Source organism: Leucoraja erinacea, chromosome 5, assembly GCF_028641065.1.
Source record: "Leucoraja erinacea ecotype New England chromosome 5, Leri_hhj_1, whole genome shotgun sequence".
Taxonomy (NCBI): domain Eukaryota; kingdom Metazoa; phylum Chordata; class Chondrichthyes; order Rajiformes; family Rajidae; genus Leucoraja; species Leucoraja erinaceus.
This window is the reverse complement of record NC_073381.1, coordinates 93176637-93199603: the sequence shown is the minus strand read 5'-3', so window position 1 is coordinate 93199603 and position 22967 is coordinate 93176637. Positions and strand designations below refer to the sequence as shown.

The window sequence follows — 22967 nt, the reverse complement described above, 5'->3', positions numbered from 1 at the left end:
CTCAGCCTCCTACGCGCCAGGGAAAAAAGCTCCAGACTCTTTATATAATTCAAGCCTTCAACTCCTGGTAACAAAAAGGCACAAAGTGCTGGAATAACTCAGCTGGTCAGGCAGCATTTCTGAAGAATATGAATTGGTTGTCATTTCAGCTCGGGAGCCTTCTTAGAAACATAGAAAATAGGTGCAGGAGTAGGCAATTCGGCCATTTGAGCCTGCTCCGCCATTCAATATGATCATGGCTGATCATCCAACTCAGTATCCTGTACCTGCCTTCTCTCCATACCCCCTGATCCCTTTAGCCACATCTAACCCCCTCTTAAATATAGCCAATGAACTGGCCTCAACTACCTTCTGTGGCAGAGAATTCCAGAGATTCACCACTCTCTGTGTGAAAAATGTTTTTCTCATCTCGGTCCTAAAGGATTTCCCCTTTATCCTTAAACTGTGACCCCTTGTCCTGGACTTCCCCAACATCGGGAACAATCTTCCTGCATCTAGCCTGTCCAACCCCTTAAGAATGTTGTGAGTTTCTATAAAATCCCCCCTCAATCTTCTAAATTCTAGCGAGTACAAGCCAAGTCTTTGGTGCTGCAGTCATTCTTCATATGAAAGTCCTGACATCCCAGGAATCAGTCTGGTGAACCTTCTCTGCACTCCCTCTATGGCAATAATGTCCTTCCTCAGATTTGGAGACCAAAACTGTATGCAATACTCCAGGTGTGGTCTCACCAAGACCCTGTACAACTGCAGTAGAACCTCCCTGCTCCTATACTCAAATCCTTTTGCTATGAAAGCTAACTCCATCATTCGCTTTCTTCACTGGAACATCGCGGGGCCTGCGATGCCTACCTTCAATGACCCGGTGTACCATGACACCCACATCTCGTTGCATTTCCCCTTTTCCCAATCGGGCCACCATTTAGATAAAAGCGGGGTCTACTTTCCCGGCTTTGCCACCAAAGTGGATGGAACCTCATCATTTATCCACATTGACTGGATCTGCTCATGTCGGGGTTGCCCACTCGGCGTTCCTACCAAGTCACCTTGCAGCCTCTTAACATCGGGCCTCCCAGCTAACGACTACCCCCCAGCTCAAGGCATCCGCACCACGGATGGACACGGAGGGGCAGGCTGGCTGGACATGGTCCCTCGTCACCTGGGTGCCATTTATGTTATGTTGTGTTGTGGACTTTCTGTGTTTGTGCTTTTGTTAAATTTTGCGGTATTTCAATTTTATTTTCATATGTTTGCCATTGTGAAAATTATTAATTTTTATTACTTTTCTTGTGATTTTTTGCTTACTGCCTGCTACGGGAAGTTCATTTCGTTGTCTCAAAGTGAACCCCCAAATAAAATTTGCTTTACAAGAATACAATACAAGTCTATCCAGTCATGTGGGAAAGTCCTGACATCCCAGGAAGCAGTCTGGAAGAACCTTTCACCCCTCTATGGCACTGGTCCTCCCTCATCCACGGAGACTGAAATGAAGCAATACTCCAGTGTGGTCTGTGACCAAGACCCTGTAGAGGCTGCAGTAGACTTGGATAGGCTCAAATGAGTTTGCTATGCATGGCTAACATATCATTCGCTTTCTTCACTGCCTGCTGCACCTGCATGCCTACCTTCAATGACTGGTGTACCATGACACCCAGATCTCGTTGCATTTCCCCTTTTCCTAATCGGCCACCATTTAGATAAAAGTCTACTTTCCTGTTTTTGCCACCAAAGTGGATAACCTCACATTTATCCACATTATACTGCATCTGCTATGCATTTGCCCACTCACCCAGCCTATCCAAGTCACCTTGCAGCCAGACTAGATTCCTCAGGATAACACTCCCCCCCTGCTTCATGAATCTGCAAGAGATGTTGCATTCAATTTCCCTGGTTTAAATACTCGCTATATTGTAAATAGAAGCACTGAGCCTTGCGGTACCTTACTAGTCACTGCCTGCCATTGTGAAAAGGACCCGTTTTTACTCCTACTCTTTGCTTCCTGTTTGCTAGCCAGTTCTCTATCCACATCAATACTGAACCCCCAATGCCGTGTGCTTTAAGTTTGTATACTAATCTCTTATGTGGGACCTTGTCGAAAGCCTTCTGGAAGTCCAGATACACCACATCCACTGGTTCTCCCCTATCCACGCTACTGACATGAAGCTGGGGGGTAGTGTTAGCTGTGAGGAGGATGTTAAGAGGCTGCAAGGTGACTTGGATAGGCTGGGTGAGATGAGCAAATGCATGGCAAAAGGGTATAATGGGGTAAATGAGAGATTAGGCAGGTTGGTGGCAAAACAACAGGAATGTAGACTTTTATCTGAATGGTGGTGCGGCTCGAAAAGGGGAGATGGCCTACGGCACTTAATTTCTATGGTTACCAGTCATCGAAATTAGGCATGCAGGTGCCCCCAGGCAGTGAAGTTTAAAGTCATTCCCATTGAGGGAGTACAGCAAATCTCCACCAGCCTGGATTCCTGGATGTCAGGACTGTCAAGTGAAAGACTGGATCCTTTCTTTATACTCGTAGAATTTAGAAGATTGAGGGGGGATCTTATAGAAACTTACAACATTCTTAAGGGGTTGGACAGGCTAGATGCAGGAAGATTGTTCCCCGATCTGGGGAAGTCCAGAACAGGCACCAGTCCCTTTCACAGTTTAAGGATAAGGGGGAACTCCTTTATGTCGAGATGAGAAAAAGCAGCACACCTGAGTGGTTGTGAATCTCGGTCCTCTCTGCCACAGAGGGTCCTAACAGTTCTTGGCTAAATTTAAGAGGGAGTTCCACACCTGGCGGTGGGGGGGGAATGTGGGGGGGGGGGTGTTATGAAAACTGGAAGAGAAGTGGGGGCAGGCCAAAACCTGGCAAGTGATGGATGGAAACAGGGGGGGGGGGGGGGGGGGTGGGGGGGGGGGGAGGTTTCTTACCTTTAATTGGAGAATTTAATGTTCATACCATTAGGTTGTAAACTACCCAAGTGGAATACGAGATGCTGTTCCTCCAGTTTGTGTGTAGCCTTACTCTGGCAATGGAGAAGGCCTAGAACAAAACGCTCAGTATGGGAAGGGGAGTTAAAATGGTTAGCAACCGGGAGATTCAGCAGAATAACTGGACAGAGCACAAGTGTTTGGTGACATGGTTGTTCGTCATGTGCTCACTTTCTTGCATTTGAAGTATTGCAATTTACTGCACAAACTGTGTTAGCAGCATATAGTGTTGAAAACTTTCCTTTGTGTGTTATCCGGGCAAATAGCATACATGAGTGCAACAATGCGAAAAGACTGCACAATGCCACAGCTAATAGAGCAGCTGCCTCACTGTGCTGGAGACCTGGGATCGATCCTGACCTCATATGTTGGCTGTGTGGGGTTAGCATGTTCTCCTTGAGACCGCATGGGTATCCACTGGCTGCTCCCGTTACTTCCCATATCCCAAAGACATGTGGGTTTGAAGATTAATTGGCCTCTGTAAAATGTAGGCAGTGGGATAATATAGAAAACGTGTGAATGGGAGATTGTTGGTCGTGGTGTGCCGAAGGAAGTGTTGACATGCTGTATCTCTAACGTAAACAGAGGTTGGAATGCAAGAATATAGTTTATAGAGGTGTTTAAATCAACCAGGATACTGACACAGACAAGTATTGGTGGGGATGTAGGGGCCAGAAGCTGAGACGGGCTTTCTCCTAAGCTGGGAACATTTGCGGGGATATTCAGTTGCTCTCCCGCATAGACACTTAACCAAGGTGAACGCAGCTGCCTAACAGAATCACCATTGGACTACTCTGAACAATGATCCAAGTACACAGATGCTGAGGAATTAAAGTGTTTCTGTGAAGAAAGACAGGTACAGAAGCTATGGGAGCGTTGGTTTGGACCAGAGAGGGAGACAGCCGAAATGTAATTATGAGACCAAATGCATACTACCGGCTGCACTAAAAACTGCTTGATAAGTGAAATCCAAGGACGTCTCACAGATGGATGACGCGATTAGGTCAGAAGGATCACCATGTGGAGCATAAAAACTGAACAGCAGGAGGCAGCAAGGAAGCAGGGCATAGGTCCAAGGGCAGGCACCTTGTCTGTCTTCACAAGGGGATGCACGCTGTACTGAGGAGAAAGGTGCATTAGAAACAAAGGAAATAATGGGATGAACATCTTTAGATAAATCATCATGCTCGTCAACACACATCCAGGCTGTTGAGAGGAAATGGCAGAGATCTAAGGCGTTAACTTCCAAATTCTACTGCTGGAGCAGACGAGGCTGGACAGCTGCTCATAAGGCAGCAGAGTTTGCAAACTGTGACAACAGCCCAGGACAAGCTTGGGAGTCAGGCGCAGTGTGCAAATGATGTGTCTGCAGATGCTCAGAGAACAAGACATCATTAACACTTTCAGCTGGGGTGGACCTTACACTCACTATCCGAAAGTCAGAATCCTTTTCCACACTGCGTTCATTCCAAAGGTTCATGGCAAAACCATGGCAGAGCTGCTGCCAGTGAAGGGATTCAATATTGACCCCTGGTGCAGTTTGTGTGGAGTTTGTAAGTGCTCATTGTGACTGCGGTGTTTTCCTCCGGCTGCGCTGGTTTCTTCCCACGTCTAAAAGACAGGCTGGTCAGTGGCTTAATTGGCCTCTAAAATGAGTGGTAGACAATAGGTGCAGGAGTAGGCCATTTGGCCCTTCGAGCCACCACCGCCATTCACTGTGATCATGGCCGATCATCTACCATCAGTACCCCGTTCCTGCCTTCTCCCCATATCCCGATTCCGCTATCTTTAAGAGCCCTATCTAGCTCTCTCTTGAAAGCGTCCAGAGAATTTGCCTCCACCGCCCTCTGAGGCAGAGAATTCCACAGATTCACAACTCTCTGGGTGAAGAAGTTTTTCCTCATCTCCATTCTAAATGGCCTACCCCATATTCTTAAACTGTGGCCCCTGGTTCTGAACTCCCCCAACATCGGGAACATGTTTCCCGCCTCTAGCGTGGCCAATCCCCTAATAATCTTATATGTTTCAATAAGATCACCTCTCATCCTTCTAAATTCCAGTGTATACAAGCCCAGTCGCTGCATTTCATCAACATATGACAGTCCCGCCATCCCGGCAATTAACCTCGTGAATCTACGCTACACTCCCACAATAGCAAGAATGTCCTTCCTCAAATTTGGAGACCAAAACTGCGCACAATACTCCAGGTGTGATCTCGCTAGGGCCCTGCACAACTGTAGAAGGACCACTTTGCAGAAGAGGTACTTTGCAGTAGAATCTGGGAGTGTGGACATAATTAAAAAAATGTGGACCGGAAGGCAGATGACTGACATGGAGCCTTCCCATCCCGAGGGAGCCATCTCTCAGCAGAACCAAATTCCGCACCGTCCTCAATCTAACAGACTAGCTTCTGATTGACTGAGGAACATCAAGAGCTCAGACCTGGCCTAAATCTCGTGTTCTGGGCCAGAGACATCTCCTCTTCTTCACATACTTCTGAGATTCTTTATCCAGTGGAGGTAGTTGTGGCAGGTATTATAACAGCATTTAAAAGACACTTGGGACGGCTGCATGGATAGCAACGATGAGCCAAATGTAGGCAAATTGGACTAGCTTAAATTGGACATTTTGATCGTCGTGGACGAGTTGGGCTAAAGTACCCGTTTCCATGCTGTACGACATTGTCGGAGCAATCTCTAGCAGGCATTTCAAAGCACTCATTCGCCACAAAATTCACAGAGGCATATGTTGTGAGATGATCAGGATAATTGCTGATAGTCTGGAGAATCTGGACCCAGGAATATTGTATCTGGGTTAGGAGTCAGACATTTATGGGATCTGTCACCTTACTAAAACTATTCTAAGACAGATTGTCAGAGTTGAGGATGACTTTCTTCTGCTTCAGTGTTGTGTACACAATGGTTGAAGAGTTCTTTAAATGAAAACAAGGTGCTGAATGAATTAGACAGCATCTGTGGAGTAAAATGGATAACAGAATTTTGGGTCGGGACTCTTTTTCAGATTGTTTGGGTCCCTTTAAAGAAGTCCATTCCCCTTGACAGATGCTGCCTAACCAGCTGAGTTCCTCCAGACGGTGTCTGTTGATAATGATTCCAGCATCTACAGTCTCTTGTGTCTCCAGTTCTTTCGGAGACTCATGTTAGTAAAACATTAAGATTAAAAAATGTTTTAAAACTTATTAAAAAACATTAAGAACTTTAAAAAGTTCATGGATTGTGAAGAGGAATTGGAGAAGTGCATATTCTTTGCTTAAAGAATTTCTATGATCTGCAGATTGCTGCTGGAAATGAGCAGTTTGTCAAAAGCCCACACGTGTTTGGATCCATGTGATGAACTCCATAGGAATACCGTTTATATGTTTAATAGCACGACACATAATAGACAAAAGGAAAACATTCGCAAGAAGATCTAATGTTGAATTTTATTCCATTCGCTCAAAAAAATTAGCACTTAAGAAATTTTAAAATGTAACATAACATGATACAAACAGAATTGTAAATCTAAGAACTGATTCAAAAGCATGAAAATGTGAAATCTGTTGATACATTTTCTTCATTTCACCAGTACAAGAAACAACCTTGAACTCTTCTGACAAGAGCGTTAACTATGGACATCTGTGCAAATCAATTTGGCAGTCGAAAATCAGAAATACATAATAAATCCAATCACATTGGAGATGAGGAAGAGAGAGCAGATAACATTGTTTTGTGGCTGGAGACAACCCTTAGATTCACCGCACAACTGAAGCAATCCTACCTGACGCTCACATTTATAACCTGCAGCATAATGCAGTCCTGCTACCACACAGGCTAGCACTGGGCTCTATACTCCCACAAACTGGAGGTCTGCAGTGGAGACTGAACACCATAGCTGTCACTGCAGTCTTGGTCTCTGTAATTCTGACACTTGCAATCCCTCAAGTCACAGCTGATCTATCATTTTCCCCACCTTGTAACCCTGAAAATTCCACAACTTTCACTCAAGAGAAGGAAGATCTATGCAAATGTAGTTCCATCTCTACCGGTTTATTAGCCTGTTTTAATTATCATTTACCCGCACAAAATCTAAAGGCAAAATGCAATTGCAAAATCCTTACTCACACAGAATGAACATCTGAAGACAAGAGAGGCTCAAGTCACGTTCCAGCATCAACACTTTTACAGAACTTCATTTGATTACAAGAGATATAGAGAGAAGCAAAGTCCTTTCCACAACAGGCACTGTTTTGTTCATACAGCTCAGATTGTGGCACTGGGTGTTAGTGTTATGGGGAAAGTGAACTTCTATTCATCATCATCATGATACAATGCCAGGGTCAAGTAAACACTTGAAAGTGTTTTCCGATTTTATGAAAAACAACCGTCTCCACTTCTTCACCGTGCTGCTAGGCACGAACTGGGATGAGAAAATGAAATATACTCACTTTAATCCTTCATTCTAATCTGTGTAAACATACCCTGTTGATTTTGTATATTTTACTTAAGTCATTCTGTACTGCAGCTTCGAATGCTTTACTGCAAATTAGCTACAATATTTTCAATGCATTTCATTTTGCATATATTTTTTAAAAAATCACATTTAAATGCTGATTGTTTTCACTCCTCTCTGGTTATCGAGCAGGTAGCAACCATTGTGAAAGCTCATATAATCAGAAGACACATTTTAAACAAATACAGGCACAGTAGACTAACTCCACAACATACCCCGATCCAGTAAAGGCTAATGTGTCATTACAAACAATAAGCATCAAAGAAACCATGTGATTGTCCACAGGCAACTCAACAGCTTAGTAACAAGCAGCCACAAACTTACCCTTAGGAACCAGAGACAAAGGACTTACTGAATGCCCATGATCATCTCCACAGCAAGCACTGAGCTCAGTTAGTGTCTTGGAGAACTCAACAGCGAGCATTGAGATCCGTGCTCTGGGAGAGACAGAGGGCACTAAACATACGTAAAGGAAACCAGAGGACCTGGAGCTTGACATTGGCCCAACAAAATGGACTGTGAATGGTGCAATTTCCAGGTACCTGCTACTGTCTCTGTTCTTCCTGCAGTAAGACTATATTCTCATTTTTTTTCGAGTAAGACCCCACTTAGAAAATTGATCTGAGAATATCTTAAACAAATATCAAGATGGTCTAAACATTGGGGTGCAAGGACTTGTCCGTTCCCATTCAGTCAGTTTTTCTTTTAAAGATACTTGCATTAATGACATTTTTATGAGGGTGTTAGATTTTTATTTAAAAAATGAGCAGCAGAAAATCTTAAATGAAAGGATAAAACAAATTTCCCAGGCACTAAAATGGGAGCATCCTGTTGGAATGGTGTAATCCATCAGTGCTCACTTTACAGTCAGTCAGCTGTCAACGGGACATTCTCTGCGGCCGGACTGGTTCTGAGAAGTTCATTTCCGCAACTGAATATACAACCACAAGATTCAAGTATGTTCCATGTAAACCATTTACATTAGTACCTTTAAAATGTTACTTAAACATTAAAGCCTGGTTAACACTTGAAGTAACTTCACATAGTTCCTCATTCCACACCAAGGAGAGCACAGAACTGATCCAACGGAACATATCTCTGTGCATCTGAAGAAGGGTCACGATCCAAAACGTCACCTATCCATGTTCTCCTGAGATGTTGCCTTTACCGTTGGGCTACTCTACATTCTGTCTTCTTTGCTAAACCAGCACCTGCAATTCTTTGTTTCTGTATCTCCATGCATTGTAGTCGTCAAACAGTTGACAATACTACAGTACAGGAGACAGCAGCTGTGGAAGACAAACCAATATCTCCTCACATTACTTTAGTCACTCAGCAACATGATTTGTTTAAAATAAATGCTAGCTCCCACCTAACTTCGAACCATTTTGAAGCCCATTTCTACATTAATAGATCGAATGCTGAGTGTGCAATAAAACAGCCCCCTCATCTTAGACGTGATGTCCTGCTATAAAAAGTCTAACTTGGTCAGTGTGTTTGACCCTAGGTCATCCTCAAAGGGGGATTTTAGATTACAGCACTCTTGTTACAAGTGCTGGATCAGATAGCTGAGAGCTGTGGAAACACTCTCGAGTCTTTAAGATATTAACCAGTGGGATAAGAAGTCACTTCATGCTGTATTCATTGAACATTAGCTGAACCTAGATGTGCCATTTCTCACAGTGGTAGGACATATGATTGTGCACAGTGTGTAACTGGTCCTGGCTCTGGGTGGACAAGATTGCGATCAGGCCCATCCCCTTTGCTTTTTACGGGGGAAAGAGTGAAAAGGCAAGGCAAGTATACAAGGTTACAACCCCAATACTAATTTTTATCACAATTTCCTTGTGATTTATTTGCGTATTGATGCTGGACAAAAAAACAATAAATATTTTAAAGGAAAACACTCACCCTATTAAAAACATTGTAACTATTTTGCACTGACAGTATATATGTGCGATATAACAGGATCTTTATCCCTCTATAGATCACAGTGACAAAGCTTTCATAACCACTTTGTAAAAAAAGTGCCTATGATCATTCTACCAAAGTGAAGAACTCTCAGCTTCTCTACAACAATCACTATCTAACAGTAACATTTTGTAGAACTTTCAACTAATCGCATTGGGTTCCACATTACCTAGATCACGGAGATACAATTATTACCCCAGTACAACAGCTGACTAGGGCTGGGAACTATTATCTACTTGGTGACGATCGGAGGCCTCAAGGCCTCCAACATAGAAAAAGATTTGATAAACTAATATCACTGAAGTTTAATTGATTTTGCTCCAGAAATTAGCTGATATTGTAAATGATGAAGAACGTTGACAACTTTGAAACCATATATACATGATATTGAATTTCAATCTGCAATACTAGTTGGGAGAATTTAAACAAAAAGAATCCTGTTCATGATTCCCACATCTACAAATATTCTTGAAGCAGGTTAATTTTGGAGACATCCATTCCATTGTTTGGCAAGTATAATCAAGTTCTGGAAGCAGGCACACACCCCAAGGTGAGGGGAGATTAATTAAGGTATATAGACCTGCAGGCAAGCCAAGGTGTTGACAGAAAGGATATGTTTCAGAAAGTTCTTGATTTACAGGACCTGGAATCCTAGATCCCTGCATCAGTGCTAGCTGCTGCTCTCTGGTGCTGGTCCTGTCCAAACTGGCAGGAGTTGGTGGAAAGGCACCCGTTTCAAAGGAGTGCAACAAGATGAGCTGTGCATTGCCACTGCAACCGAGGAAGCAAGAAGCTCACACTAGATAAAGACTGAAAACACTTCGCTCCTCACTGGTGGCAGAGCCCCGAGAGATGGAATGATACTCTCCTGCTCAGGAGGCACAATTTCTGCTGGTCTAATAACGTGTGTGGATCCAAAGTCCCAAGGTAGACTAGGTAACTACAGCATGTACAATGTGGGTGACGGGTTGGTAAAGAGTGGCTTTAGTGGTGCTACATCCTCTGTAACCCACGCCACACAGCCACATCCTACTCCAACCACCAATTTTGGGAAAGTTCACCTTTTGAGAAATACCAAGTCAAAGACCGCTCACCAGCTCAAATGCCATCTGACATCCCAGAGGTAACACCGCTGCATGAGGTCAAACAAAGCAGCCACAATTCTTTAAACTGGTTGAAGAACTGGACCGCGGAAGGAGGTGCGGTCTTGGGAGCAAGAAGCGAGTTGAGGTGGTGAGATTGGCACCGCCTCCACTTGTAGCTATCGGCTTTTTACATAAAGCCAAAGTTCAGGACTCAAACCTACAGACTAGGGTTAAGATTCTCCCTATACTGGCAGCCTCTATCATCTCCACTTTGCTTCGGAATACATCTTCTTGTTAAAACATGAGGAAATGAACAACAACTGCACCATAGACATTCTGGAAGAGCATCTTTTCCAGGATTATAAGATCTGGAGAAATGTGATGGATGTGAACTTATTATTACAATACACAGATGGCTGCCACACGGCTCACAGAGTAGTTGAATGCTCGTCCCAACCTCTCCTTCAACCCAGATACGTAAAGGCAACCAGATGGCAACTTAACATGACTGAGTATTGCTTGGTAAAATGGGGAAAAAAGACCAGTTCACAGCCGATTTTGATAATTAAAAAGAACTACATCTCAACATGCACAAAACGCAGGGAAGGAACAATTACAGACACTGCACTGAGAACTGACATCATTGATTGGATTGATAGATAAGTCTTCGATTTGGTAAAGCATCATCACAATAAACTAAGGAAGGCATCTCTGTATCCTTACAACCTGTGATCTGCCATTGGTTTGAATAGTAGAAAAATAACAGATAATCCCAGGACACTCTCACTATGGCGCACATTCCCACTTTGAATCTTCCTATATGTAGAAACTGTGCCATTCCTGGGAAGCGCAGCACAAACTGATCTCTATAGTTCACTGTCTCCAAGATCTGTGCTCAAACTATAACCCACCTCCTAGAGGAAAAACTAAAAGAAACACAACTGTTGTGCAAATTTTTCTTTCAATTGATGTGACTTTCCAGACACTGTGATTCGGTTTTGTCGGACATTAGAATCTTTGCATAATATTACAATAACTTTAAGACTCTCTTCCTTCAAGAACATAGTTAGAAAAAGCGGCAAGCAGTGAGGGGAACAAAAAGAAAAGCACGACGGCATGAGGCTGCCCGCAAAATCTCAGAGTGCAGCACGAGGAGGGTCTCCCCCCTCTTTCCCTCCCACCTGCTCCCCCCATCCTCACTGGGTCTTTGTCATTTTCTCATCACCCTCTCACTGTCATCAGTCGTCACATTAGAAATAGAAGGGCCGGTTTCATTCAGCATGTCTTCTATGCAGTGTTGGACTTGCTCAGCTCCTGTCTGATTGCTGTGAATAAAAAGATGAGCTAGCATTAGAACCTTTGCTGCATCAGTACCAGGTCAGATTCAGGAGCATGATGCTCAGCTTTCACCCTGTGTGCTTATCTTTCACTGTGCAACGCCCCACCAACCTGCTTGGTGGTGGTGACTCCAGGGGGGAGGATCTACCAGTTGTAAGGCATTGATTGTGTGCAGTCCATCCTCCACCACAGGGTCAGGCTGGGGCCAAAACCATCACAATCAATCATGTACACAGAAAATGCTGGAGAAACTCAGCGGGTGCAGCAGCATCTATGGAGCGAAGGAAATAGGCAACATTTCGGCCTGAAACGTTGCCTATTTCCTTCGCTCCATAGATGCTGCTGCATCCGCTGAGTTTCTCCATCATTTTTGTGTACCTTCAATTTTCTAGCATCTGCAGTTCCTTCTTAAACAATCAATCATGTTCCCAGTTCCAGGTGTTTCACGATGGCTACTGTGTATTAGCACGGCTGAGGAGACATTCTAATGCCCTCAGCACTAAGTTCAAGTTCACATTTATCGTCACATGTACCAGTTGGTACCAATTGGTACATGTGGAGAGAGCTAGATTGGGCTCTTAAAGATAGTGGAGTCAGGGGATATGGGGAGAAGGCAGGAATGGGGTACTGATTGGGGATGATCAACCATGATCACATTGAATGGCGGTGCTGGCTGGAAGGGCCGAATGGCCTACTCCTGCACCCTATTGTCTATTGGTACAGTGAGATTTGAGTTACCATACAGCTATACAAATAAAAAGAACGCAATACACGATAGAGTTTAACATAAACATCCACCACAGCGGAATCCACATTCCTCACTGTGAGGGAAGGCAATAAAGTTCAGTCATCTTCCTCCTTGTTCACCCGTGGTCGGGGCCACTAACTGTGGTGAGCTGAGAGTTGTTGTCTTTACCTACACTCTACTGACATGGAAGGTTGCACAGTATTTCAAAACGGTACTGACGTCTCTGTGTCATAAGATGCAAGTCTGAGCCCAGCTGCAACTGCTGAGTACGGTTAAAAAAGTGTGTATGAGGTGAGGAACTGTTTGTCTTGGCGCTGCAAGATCTAGTAGCGAAGACAAGTGAGGCAGACTCTAGTGGAGTCGTCATTTTGAAAAGGCCTTGAAATTTAAGTACTGCTGTTGAGATCAGAGTGCAGGCTGTAGTACATGCTGGGCTTCAATGCTGTCTGTGTAGGTGTAAATGAGGAGCAGCCTCTCAAAAAATAGCAGCAGCTGTGAGATTGCTGGCACCATGCCTGACAATGTTGCAAAGTAGGGAAGAACGAAGACTGGACGAGGAAGAGTGATACAAGACTTTGTAGTCAGAGGCTCAACAAGGTAGTGCTAAGCCAGCTTCTTAAACTGTTGCCATATCTATGATGAAGGGTCTTCTACTGTGCTGCCCTAACAGTGCAACACCTGATAAAGCTGCTGCCTCTCAGTGCCAGAGACCAAGTCCAATCTTGACCTCGGGTGCTGCCCATGTGCAGTTTGCACATTCTCAGTGACCATTTGGGTTCTCCTGCAGGTGCCCCAGTTTCCTCCCAAGCCCAGAGATGTTGGTGGGTACATTCCTCCTGGTCTGTAGGTCAGTGGTAGAATCTGGGAGAGTTGACCAAGATATGGGTAACACAAAATACGACATTAATAAGGATTTGTGTAAATGGGCAACTGTTGGTTGGCGAGGACTTGGTATCCGAAGGGCCTGTTTCTCTTTTTCCGTGGTAAGGAATGCCAGGATTGACCCAAAACAAAAATTCTGCAGATGCTGGAAATCTGAAATTAAAATATTGATTTGTAACAATAACACTCTGCAAATGCTGTCTGACCCATTCAGTATGTTAAACACCAAATGGTTTTATTCCAGGCCTTTGACACCACACAAATTATTTCCAAATGCGGGTAACATGTAACATGGAGGGGCTTAAGTGGTAATGCTCCAGATGCTGCTGTGTGACCTTCCCAATGAAGAGAGTGCAGCTTAGAGACAACATTTACTGATGCCTGCACAGATCAACACACTGAAGCAAACCAAACGTTGTTCAATCAAAAATTCCATACAGGAATGAAGATGTGGGGACACTCACCATCAATAAGTTCCTCCTTTAGCTTCTGAAGCTCCTTCCTCATTTCTTCCAAGATATCCTGTTTAAAAAATAAAGTAGCTCCGGTCAAGAGGAGGAAAAGTGAACTCAACTAAATGATGCTCTGCTTCATATCCGAAGACACCAGAATGGGCTCTTGATGTCCTGTGACCTGCAGCAGTGGGGAATATGGGCTCTGCTGAGGACATATGGTGTTGCTGGATAGGGACTCTGATTTGTGACTGCATAAGGTTAAAGGAAGAGCTGGGTTCTGAAAGGGAAGAAAGCAGCAAGGTGTGCCGTGGGTACAAACTTACATTTTGCCAAAATAATGTGGGAATAGAAATGATTAAAAACTGCCTACCGCACCTGTTTTAATCTGTCGTAATCGAAGATTTCCGCTTGGACACCGTTTGTGTTTGGTGGTCCACTTGGTGTGGATTTGCTTCTGAAACAGAGAAATGAACAGAGTTACCCAGGACTGTGGCCAAAGGATATCTGCAAGCATTGCAAGCAGGAAGGGACAGCAGTTAATCTCTGAGATCCACTGACGCAACCTCATATTCCCTGACTATGACATACTTAACAATGTGACAAAACAAACACAAATCATTTGGTTTCACCCATCACCACTGCAGCAACCCCTGTGTTAATGCATAAATGGCACCTTATTCTCAAAATCACACCCCAATTCTAGGTTCTTGTCAGTAAGAGGGTTATTGACATGCCCCCACTCCTGCCTGTTTGTACAACTCATTTCTACAATGATGGCTGTGAAAGAAAGACTTGAAGCCCCAGGCTGCTCGTGTTTACTGGGTTTTTGCATGTTAAACAAATTCATCATCTCATTTTCCCTTCCTGACGCAGGTTTACACACACATCACAGTCATTTCACTGAACAAATGAGTTCACATCACCCTGATCCACACATTGTGCCATCTAGAGATGCAAATATCACCACTGCAACGGCCGCAATGACGCTCAGATGGACGAACCATTTAAAAAGACTGCAGAATTCAGGAAGGCTTGCAACGGTCACCAGAATAACACGGGGTGGAAGCATCACAGAGAAATGACATTCGCTTTGTCCCCAATCACAAGTAGAAAGCAAAGCAAATAAAATTAAAGTTGAAGAATATTTTAAAGGTGCCAACCACATTTCTGTTCTAATCTAAAGACAATCATTCCAATCACGGAGACGGAGTTACAAGGCTGACCTCTGCACTTTGGGGTAGATCAGAAGAAGCTGAGCCTTTCTCCCTGAAAGGACTTTAGCTGAAACTCTCAAAAGGGATTTGAATGTTGCTGCCAAAATCATATGTTAATATTCATCTTTAACAGCCCTTACTATTTTGAAAAATAAAGAGAATAACGGAATGCTTTGCATCCATTGCAGATGATGCACGGCAATTCAGATGCAGCAAATTGATCCAAATTGACAAGTACAAACTGCCAGAACGCACAGTACATTTTTGAGGATAAAAAGCAGCTGATTCATTATATAAAGAGGGGCACAGACTCAAATGAATGGCAGAAAAATGAATTAATATGATTATGGATTCCATGGATACAACAGCAGAAGCATGACAGCAAGAATATACCTGTTAATCCTCTTAGAAACATAGAAATTATGTGCAGGAGTAGGCCATTCTTTGGAGCACAGAAGGTTAAGGGGGGACTTGATAGAGGTTTTTAAAATGATGAGAGGGATAGCCAGAGTTGACGTGGAAAAGCTTTTCCCACTGAGAGTAGGGAAGATTCAAACAAGGGGACATGACATGAGAATTAAGGGACTGAAGTTTAGGGGTAACATGAGGGGGAACTTCTTTACTCAGAGAGTGGTACCTGTGTGGAATGAGCTTCCACAGGAAAGTCTGGTGGAGGCAGGTTCTATGGCAATAATGTTTCCTCATTTGGAACCAAATAAATTCCAGGTGTAGTTATATGGATGGGAAGGCAGTAGAATGGAGGGTTATGGTCTGAGCGCAGGTATATGGGACTAGGGGATTCTTTTACTGTGTTCGGCACGGACTAGAAGACTGGTACGAGATGGCCTGTTTCCGTGCTGTACCATTTAGTTATATGGTTATATGGTTTTACCAGAATGGATAATATGATCCACATGGATTGCCAAACATTTGCCCACAACAGCAGCCTAAGCACGGCAGCAAGAAGCTAACACTGCCCCCCACTTAGTGTCATCCTTGGAGATATTGCCTTCCAACATTCCCTTTGATAACAAGAACAAACTCGGTTTGTTTACTCTGGATGCTGAGGGGATATTTCACAGGAGTATATAAAATTATGAGAGACTTTGATAGAGTAGATAGTCAGTCTTGTACACAGGGTGAATAACAGAGGGCATGACATTTAGGTGAGATGGGGAAGTTTGAAGGAGATTTACAAAGCATTTTTTTCCTACAGAGAGCAATGTTGCCAGGTGATAATATCAGATAAAATAGCAACATTTAAGGAACACTTAGTCAGACACATGAACAGGGAATTGAAGGATAAACAAAATGTGCAGGAAAGTGAAATTACTTTAATCCAGTTTCATGGTTGGCACAGATCTTGTGAGCTGGAGGGCCTGTTTTGTGCTGGACTGTGCTATGCTATCCAATGTCTCAGCTCCAGTTACCCAATTTTGCTCGATAGCCTTCCCTAACTTTTCATCCATTGTTAGGGAGATTATCATTTCTGAAACACTGCCTGCTTGCTCAACTACCCATCAGTGTCATGAGCTTTCTGTAACTGCTCTAACAAATGCCTTAAACTAGAACATTGATTTGCTCACCATCCTCAATTACTTCACCACAGGTTATTTCATAGCAAATTGAAGCAACTCACTAAGAATTGACAAAAATCCACACCAATCCTTATTGCATCTCCTCACATACACTTCCTTGACATTTGTAACCCCCAACTCCTGCCATATGTTACATGACGTATGAAAAACCCTTCAATTGGATCTATCAGTTTCCCCATGTCGTCAATGATTTCTGAAAATCCTTCACTTCCTGCAGAGATACCCATTCTGCTAATTTGGAAAATAATGAAAATAATAATAAATTAAACATTTCACCCTTTTTTCAAACTCATTTTATAGAATATAGAGCAGTACAACACAGGAACAGGTCCTGAAGAACCCTCTCCAATACTCCCCTACCACGGAACGGAGGCTCACTGGATTATCTCCATTTCCCTTCTTAAACAAATGTATAACATTGGCCACTCTTCAGTCCTCCAGGGTCTCTCCTGTGGTAAAAGGATCTTTATCAAACCTCCTATAATCTCTTCTCTTGTTTCTCTTAATAGCCTGGGATTATTTCTCCACAATGACCACAAACTGTTACAGTTCTGCCGACATTTAGTTTGTCTGACAGCTCTCATGTACCCAACGATAACAACGCAATTCACAAACTTGTATCCGAACTCTAAACCTTCATCAAATCTACATTTGGTGAATATCCAATAACCTAGTGCTGTTCCCTCTTACCTGAAACCCCCAGACAGACTGGGAATCAGAAGGTGTACCATTTACCTTCACAATCTCAACCAGTGATGCAAACATGTTCTTCAATCCTTTCAGCTGTAAACTTTTGTGCAGGATGTCACAAATTTGCATTTCTGAATCCACTTGGACAACATCTATAAACACACCTCCATGTACAATGTTGGTGGCCTGAAAAACTAATAGGCAGCAGCCACAAAATACCAACCTGTCACAATTCTATGCTGACTCTGACCAGTGTGAGTCACTTTGCCTCCACACCGGGAACAGCAAAGATTTGTAGCACACACCCAAGTGACCAAATCAAGGCACTAATGCACTTTTCACACTGGTCACTCAGCATCAGCCTCAGAGCCTCCTGCGCATGATTTACACAATGCGAAATGGAGGACAGAGGTCAATATAGAATATTGCCTGCATGATCTGGATACGTCCACTCGGCCCATTTCAGAAATGTTATGCCGAGCCACAATTCCAATAGGTAAGCTCAGTGGTAAGCAGCTGCATGGCTTTCTCTCTGGGCTCATACCTCCAGGGTGGCTACGGCCAACGTGCTGTGCCAATGATCTGGAGCGCTGAGCCAGAGTAGGCCGAGCTATGATCCGATGGAGATCTTTAGGATGATGAGCGTTTTTTTGTGGGAATGGGTTCAGTGATGGTGTATGCAGGTTGGGAGGCCATCAATACAAGATGGTCACTGAAATGGAAACAGGGTTAACCGATAATGACTTAATTCAAGAGGAGACTGAATGAAGGATAAACAGGGCACTAGTTATCTTGTTTCTACACAATCCTATGAACCAGGTAGAGCAGGTGCAGACTGATCAGCGCAGTAATGATTACACCTATAAATTGCACACAAATTGAGATTGAATTAAACCACAACATGTAAGGCTTGGATTTCAGCCTTTCTGTGTTTCTGACAATCAATTCTAATAATTCAATGGTTTGTGTTGCGTTTTCTTGTGTTAATTCCTCAGTGCTACAACTGATAGGCCACACCCTGAAAGTAGGATGCTCTGGAAAATTAGAACCAATTTCTTCCCCTGAACAAGGTAGCCTGCACAGATTTAGGCCCCCTCTCCCCCCAAATAACATTTTGTTATTCACAAGGTCCCCCCCCGGAAGGCAAATAATTTGTTATTTTCTTCCAAAATGCTCTGCCTGCTTGCCACTAGAAGACAAGGATTAGATCAGTTAGGCAACCTGATCAACATGACCAAGTTGGGCTGAAGAATCTGCTTTCATGCTGTATGACTCAATATCTCTTTAATAAGCCTGACATTTCTTCATCAGGCACTATAGCGTTTGCATCCGTCGTTAATAGGTCCAAATTCAAGTCTCAGCTTTAATCACCAGCTGCCACTTGGTCAATTTAATTATTCCTATCTTCTTTCTGCAATCCCTGACATAGCCACCAATTCCCTGCCATAGCCACGGACAGTGGGACATCTCCCTATCATTCATAGTTAAATGCATTTCGTTGTCAGTGGGACATCTCCCTATCATTCAATAGCAATACCTAGAAGAGGACACCTATGTACAAAGCAGCACAGCAATTATACTATAGCTTCACCCCATCAGGAATAACGTTGATAACTAGCACAAACCACTCTAAGTCACCAGAGTAATGCCACAAGGTATTCATGCTGATTTGGGCCATTTTAAATGAGGGAGTAGCAAGTTGAGTGACACAGTATTGTTAAAGCTATCCATGCGAACAAAGATCCAAGAAAAAACATAATCCACAAAACATAAATTTCACCTTGTACTCACTGGACATAGAACATACCCGAGACAAGTTCATTCTTATAAACACCTCATGTTTTATGAAGATACGGGGAATTTCCAAAATATGAATACCAATTACTAATAGAGGTCTGGACTGGTCACAGTTACTTATAATGCAGGTCATGTGTACCTCGTCATAGATGGACACAATAGTTTGAAGACTGTTTGTCTGTAGTAATGCAAGCAGCTTTAAACACAAAGTGCAGTCATGGTTAAATCTGTTATTTCAGATATCTATGTCAGAATTAGTTAAATGCCAGTACAAGCGTGGTTTTATTTGTGAGCCGCACCTGTAAGCTCATCCTCAGGTGTGGAGAAAGCCATTGGTCAGAAAAGGCAAAAGAAAGCAAAGAAAATTAAAATAGAGGAGAACTCTTGGGTCTCAATCCAAACTCACGCAGCATGCAGATCAGCACACACTTCCCACATTCCCATGCAGAGTGAGGGGCTGGCACATCGATTTTTCCATTTTAAAAACAAACTTTACAGGCCATCTGGTACCTGTTCAGTGTGTCATTGAACTTGTCAGAGATCAGCTGATTTTTCCTCGGAGAATCTCGTCTAGGAGAAAGAAAATGAATCTTGAAAAATATATCTCCCTAGTTCCGATGTTGCAAAGGAATGGAGCATCAACCTAGACACAAAGCGCAAACTGCATCTCTCTCCATAAATGCCGTCTGTCCTGCTAGGTATACCAGCATTTTCGGTTTTTATTGCAGATTTCCAACATCTGCAGTTGTTTGATTATTCCTGAAATTATCCTGGAAGCTATTTAGGACTGAGCACACAAATGCTTGGTGTGTCCTGGTCTTCACTTCAGTGTCTTACCTTCTAGGTATTATCTACGACTCATTCAGTTTGTGTTTTTTTAACGTTCTGATATACAAAGGAAAATTCAAAAAAAAAAATATTTGGGTATAGCCCAAACTACAACATTATTAAGAGAAGAATATCTGACAGATGGCAACACACATTAATAACGTTCTCTTGTGCCTCTGCTTCTCAACACCCAGCTGTAACCCAAGAAAAAAATGACCCAAGAAAAAAAGTACCTAAAATTACCAGCGAAATGCCAAACGGGTGATGGAAATACAAAATATAAATAACATGCGTATGGGTAATACCAAAACTGAATTCAGTTCTGTGGGAAGATGAGGAGTTTCAGTGGAGCAGTGTATAGGATGGAGAAGTGAGAGAAGCAATAAGAATAATGAAACTCATCTTCCTACAAAGCACACAACTGTCTGAACTCAGTCGTTAAATTCTGTAACCACAGATAATCAGCAGCACGGCATTCTTAATTCAGATTTCAAGCACTTGTTCTACAACAATATTGTGACAATATTGATAATTATTCCGCTTTCACATGTCCTGCAGGCCAACCTTTAACCCCAGACTTATCCTGTAACCACCACTTTTCACTTGTCCATCTGCCTATTTCATCTTTCAGTTTTTTCTACCAAATGTTTATCTCAGACTATCCCATCTGTTCTACTCTCCTCTTCACCTTCACTCCACTTCAGACTTCAGGTCTTAAAACCTGTATTTCCGTTTTCAGGTCATTATCTGGAAGCATTAACTCTGCTTCCTGCTTCACAGATGCCGCCCAGCTTGCTGAGTGAGCATTTACTGTTTTTAATTCAGATTTCCATCGTTTTGCTTTTGAACTGCAGTCAATCCGTGGTGATCTGCAAGGAGCTAACTGTGAGGTAGAATCAGAGCTGCAGCATCACGTGAGACTTTGAGACAATGTAGCTCTTGCCAGTATTGACAATTATGTATTGACAAAACCTACAGTTTTCTTTGTGATAACATGCAACCAAACCATTTGTGGGAGAAATGTGTGAGCTGAACAGAATTGTACTGATTACTGCAAACATCATGGTTGAATATATTAGAGCACACAAAAATACATATGGGACAAGCCTAGCATGTTGTACAGTAACTGACTCAAACCGTACTCAACAGAATGAATAAATAAATCCAAATAATTATCCCATAGAACAGAAGACTCTTCAGTGTTTCAATGTTCGTCCTTCATCCGTATTATTAAAACAAATTATTTGTTTGTTATCACAATGTTGCATATTTGACGTTATTTTGTACACTAAATAAGATTTACCAATAATAAGCCACCATAATAAGATCAGCAGCAGACCATTCAGTCCTCAACCCTGTGCAGCCATTCCAACTTTCCACAAATCTACATTCCTGTGTAAATCCCCTTCCTGGTAGTTCCTAAAGTACAGCAGTAACAAAGGATGTTATTTAATAGCCGCAAAATGCGTGGGATGACCTGACCAGCTTTCTGAGAAAGAAACCAGGGGGATAAACTGAGACGTCAATCACATGATGTCTTTGTGAGGTGAGCACAGGGATCAAACCAAGTTGCGGTATGGTTAACGTTGGCGAGTGTGAGTCCCAGCCATGAAAGTCACATTTCAAAAGTAACCTTCTCCTTTCTGAACTGTGAAACACACTAACTTTTCGACTGGATGGCAAGGGGAACGGGCAGAATTTGTGGTCATTGTGATGGCCTAATGAACAGCATTTACTGTTGGAACACTGTGATAGTACCAGAAATTCGGTCATTAGTACAAATGCCACTTAATGCAGAGACCCAGACCTGCGGTGATTTAACCTGCCCCTCAGGCTGTGTCCCAGAGATCGGAAACTCACACGACTGACAGGAATTCATCAGCGGAGGTTTATTGGTCGGAAAAAATAAAAATGTGTTGTTTGCTGAAGAATTCTCCGATTTTATATAGCATAACTTAACAACCCCCCCCCAATCCTAAAGCTAGTTTTGGAGTTGTGGATTTTAATTCCTTAATAGAAATGATGGACGTTTCTGGTTTACCATAGTTATGTGAGTATTTCAATCTTTATTTTGTGCTCTGTAAAACATTTAAAAAGTTAATAATTTAAAATTAAAGTTAAAATTGTGCATCCTTCTTCCTGATATACTGACTGAGAAGTGTTAACCATTTGAACATTTTCCCCTTCCCCCCTACTCTCACCACCACAATCAGTCTGAAGGGTTTCAACCAGGAACGTCAACTGTCTATTCCCTCCACAGGTGCTGCCTGACCCGCTGAGTTCCTCCAGCACTCGGTGTTTTAGCAACAGAGGATAACTAAAAAGGCAATACGGGGAGAAAAGATGAGGAACGAAGGTAAGCTAGCCAAGAATATAAAGGAGGATAGTAAAAGCTTCCTTAGGTATGTGAGGAGGAAAAAATTAGTTAAACCAAACGTGGGTCTCTTGACGACAGAAACGGGTGAATTTATTATGGGGAACAAGAAAATGGCATACGAGTTGAACAGATACTTTGGATCTGTCATCACTAAGGAAGCCACAAACAATCTTCCAGATGTACTAGTGGCCAGAGAACTTAGGGTGATGGAGGAACTGAAGGAAATTCACATTAGGCAGGAAATGGTGTTGGGTAGACTGATGGGACTGAAGGCTGATAAATCCCCAGGGCCTGATGGTCTGCATCTCAAGGAGGTAGCTCTAGAAATTGTGGACGCATTGATGATCATTTTCCAATGTTCTATAGATTCAGGATCAGTTTCTGTGGATTGAAGGGTGGCTAATGTTATCGCAATTATTCGAGAGAATAAACGGAATTATAGACCAGTTGGCCTGACATCGGTGGTGAGGAAGATGCTGGAGTCAATTAT

The 22967-nt window shown here is 42.9% G+C and overlaps 1 protein-coding gene across 6 annotated transcripts in view; it reads right to left on the bottom strand.

The window, feature by feature from the left end:
* Nucleotides 1–6409: 6409 nt before the first annotated feature.
* Nucleotides 6410–22967, bottom strand: part of enah (ENAH actin regulator) — a 211532-nt gene continuing 194974 nt past the window's right edge. For 4 of the 6 annotated variants that reach the window (XM_055636262.1, XM_055636265.1, XM_055636266.1 and 1 more), the window contains 4 exons: nt 19783–19842; nt 14349–14427; nt 13983–14040; nt 6410–11875 (listed from right to left, as the gene is read on the bottom strand). In XM_055636262.1, coding sequence (XP_055492237.1) covers nt 11838–11875; nt 13983–14040; nt 14349–14427; nt 19783–19842 — 235 coding nt within the window. In that variant the 3' untranslated portion in view covers nt 6410–11837. The remainder of the gene's footprint in view (nt 11876–13982; nt 14041–14348; nt 14428–19782; nt 19843–22967) is intronic. The other 2 variants (XM_055636263.1, XM_055636267.1) reach the window with 1 other exon arrangement.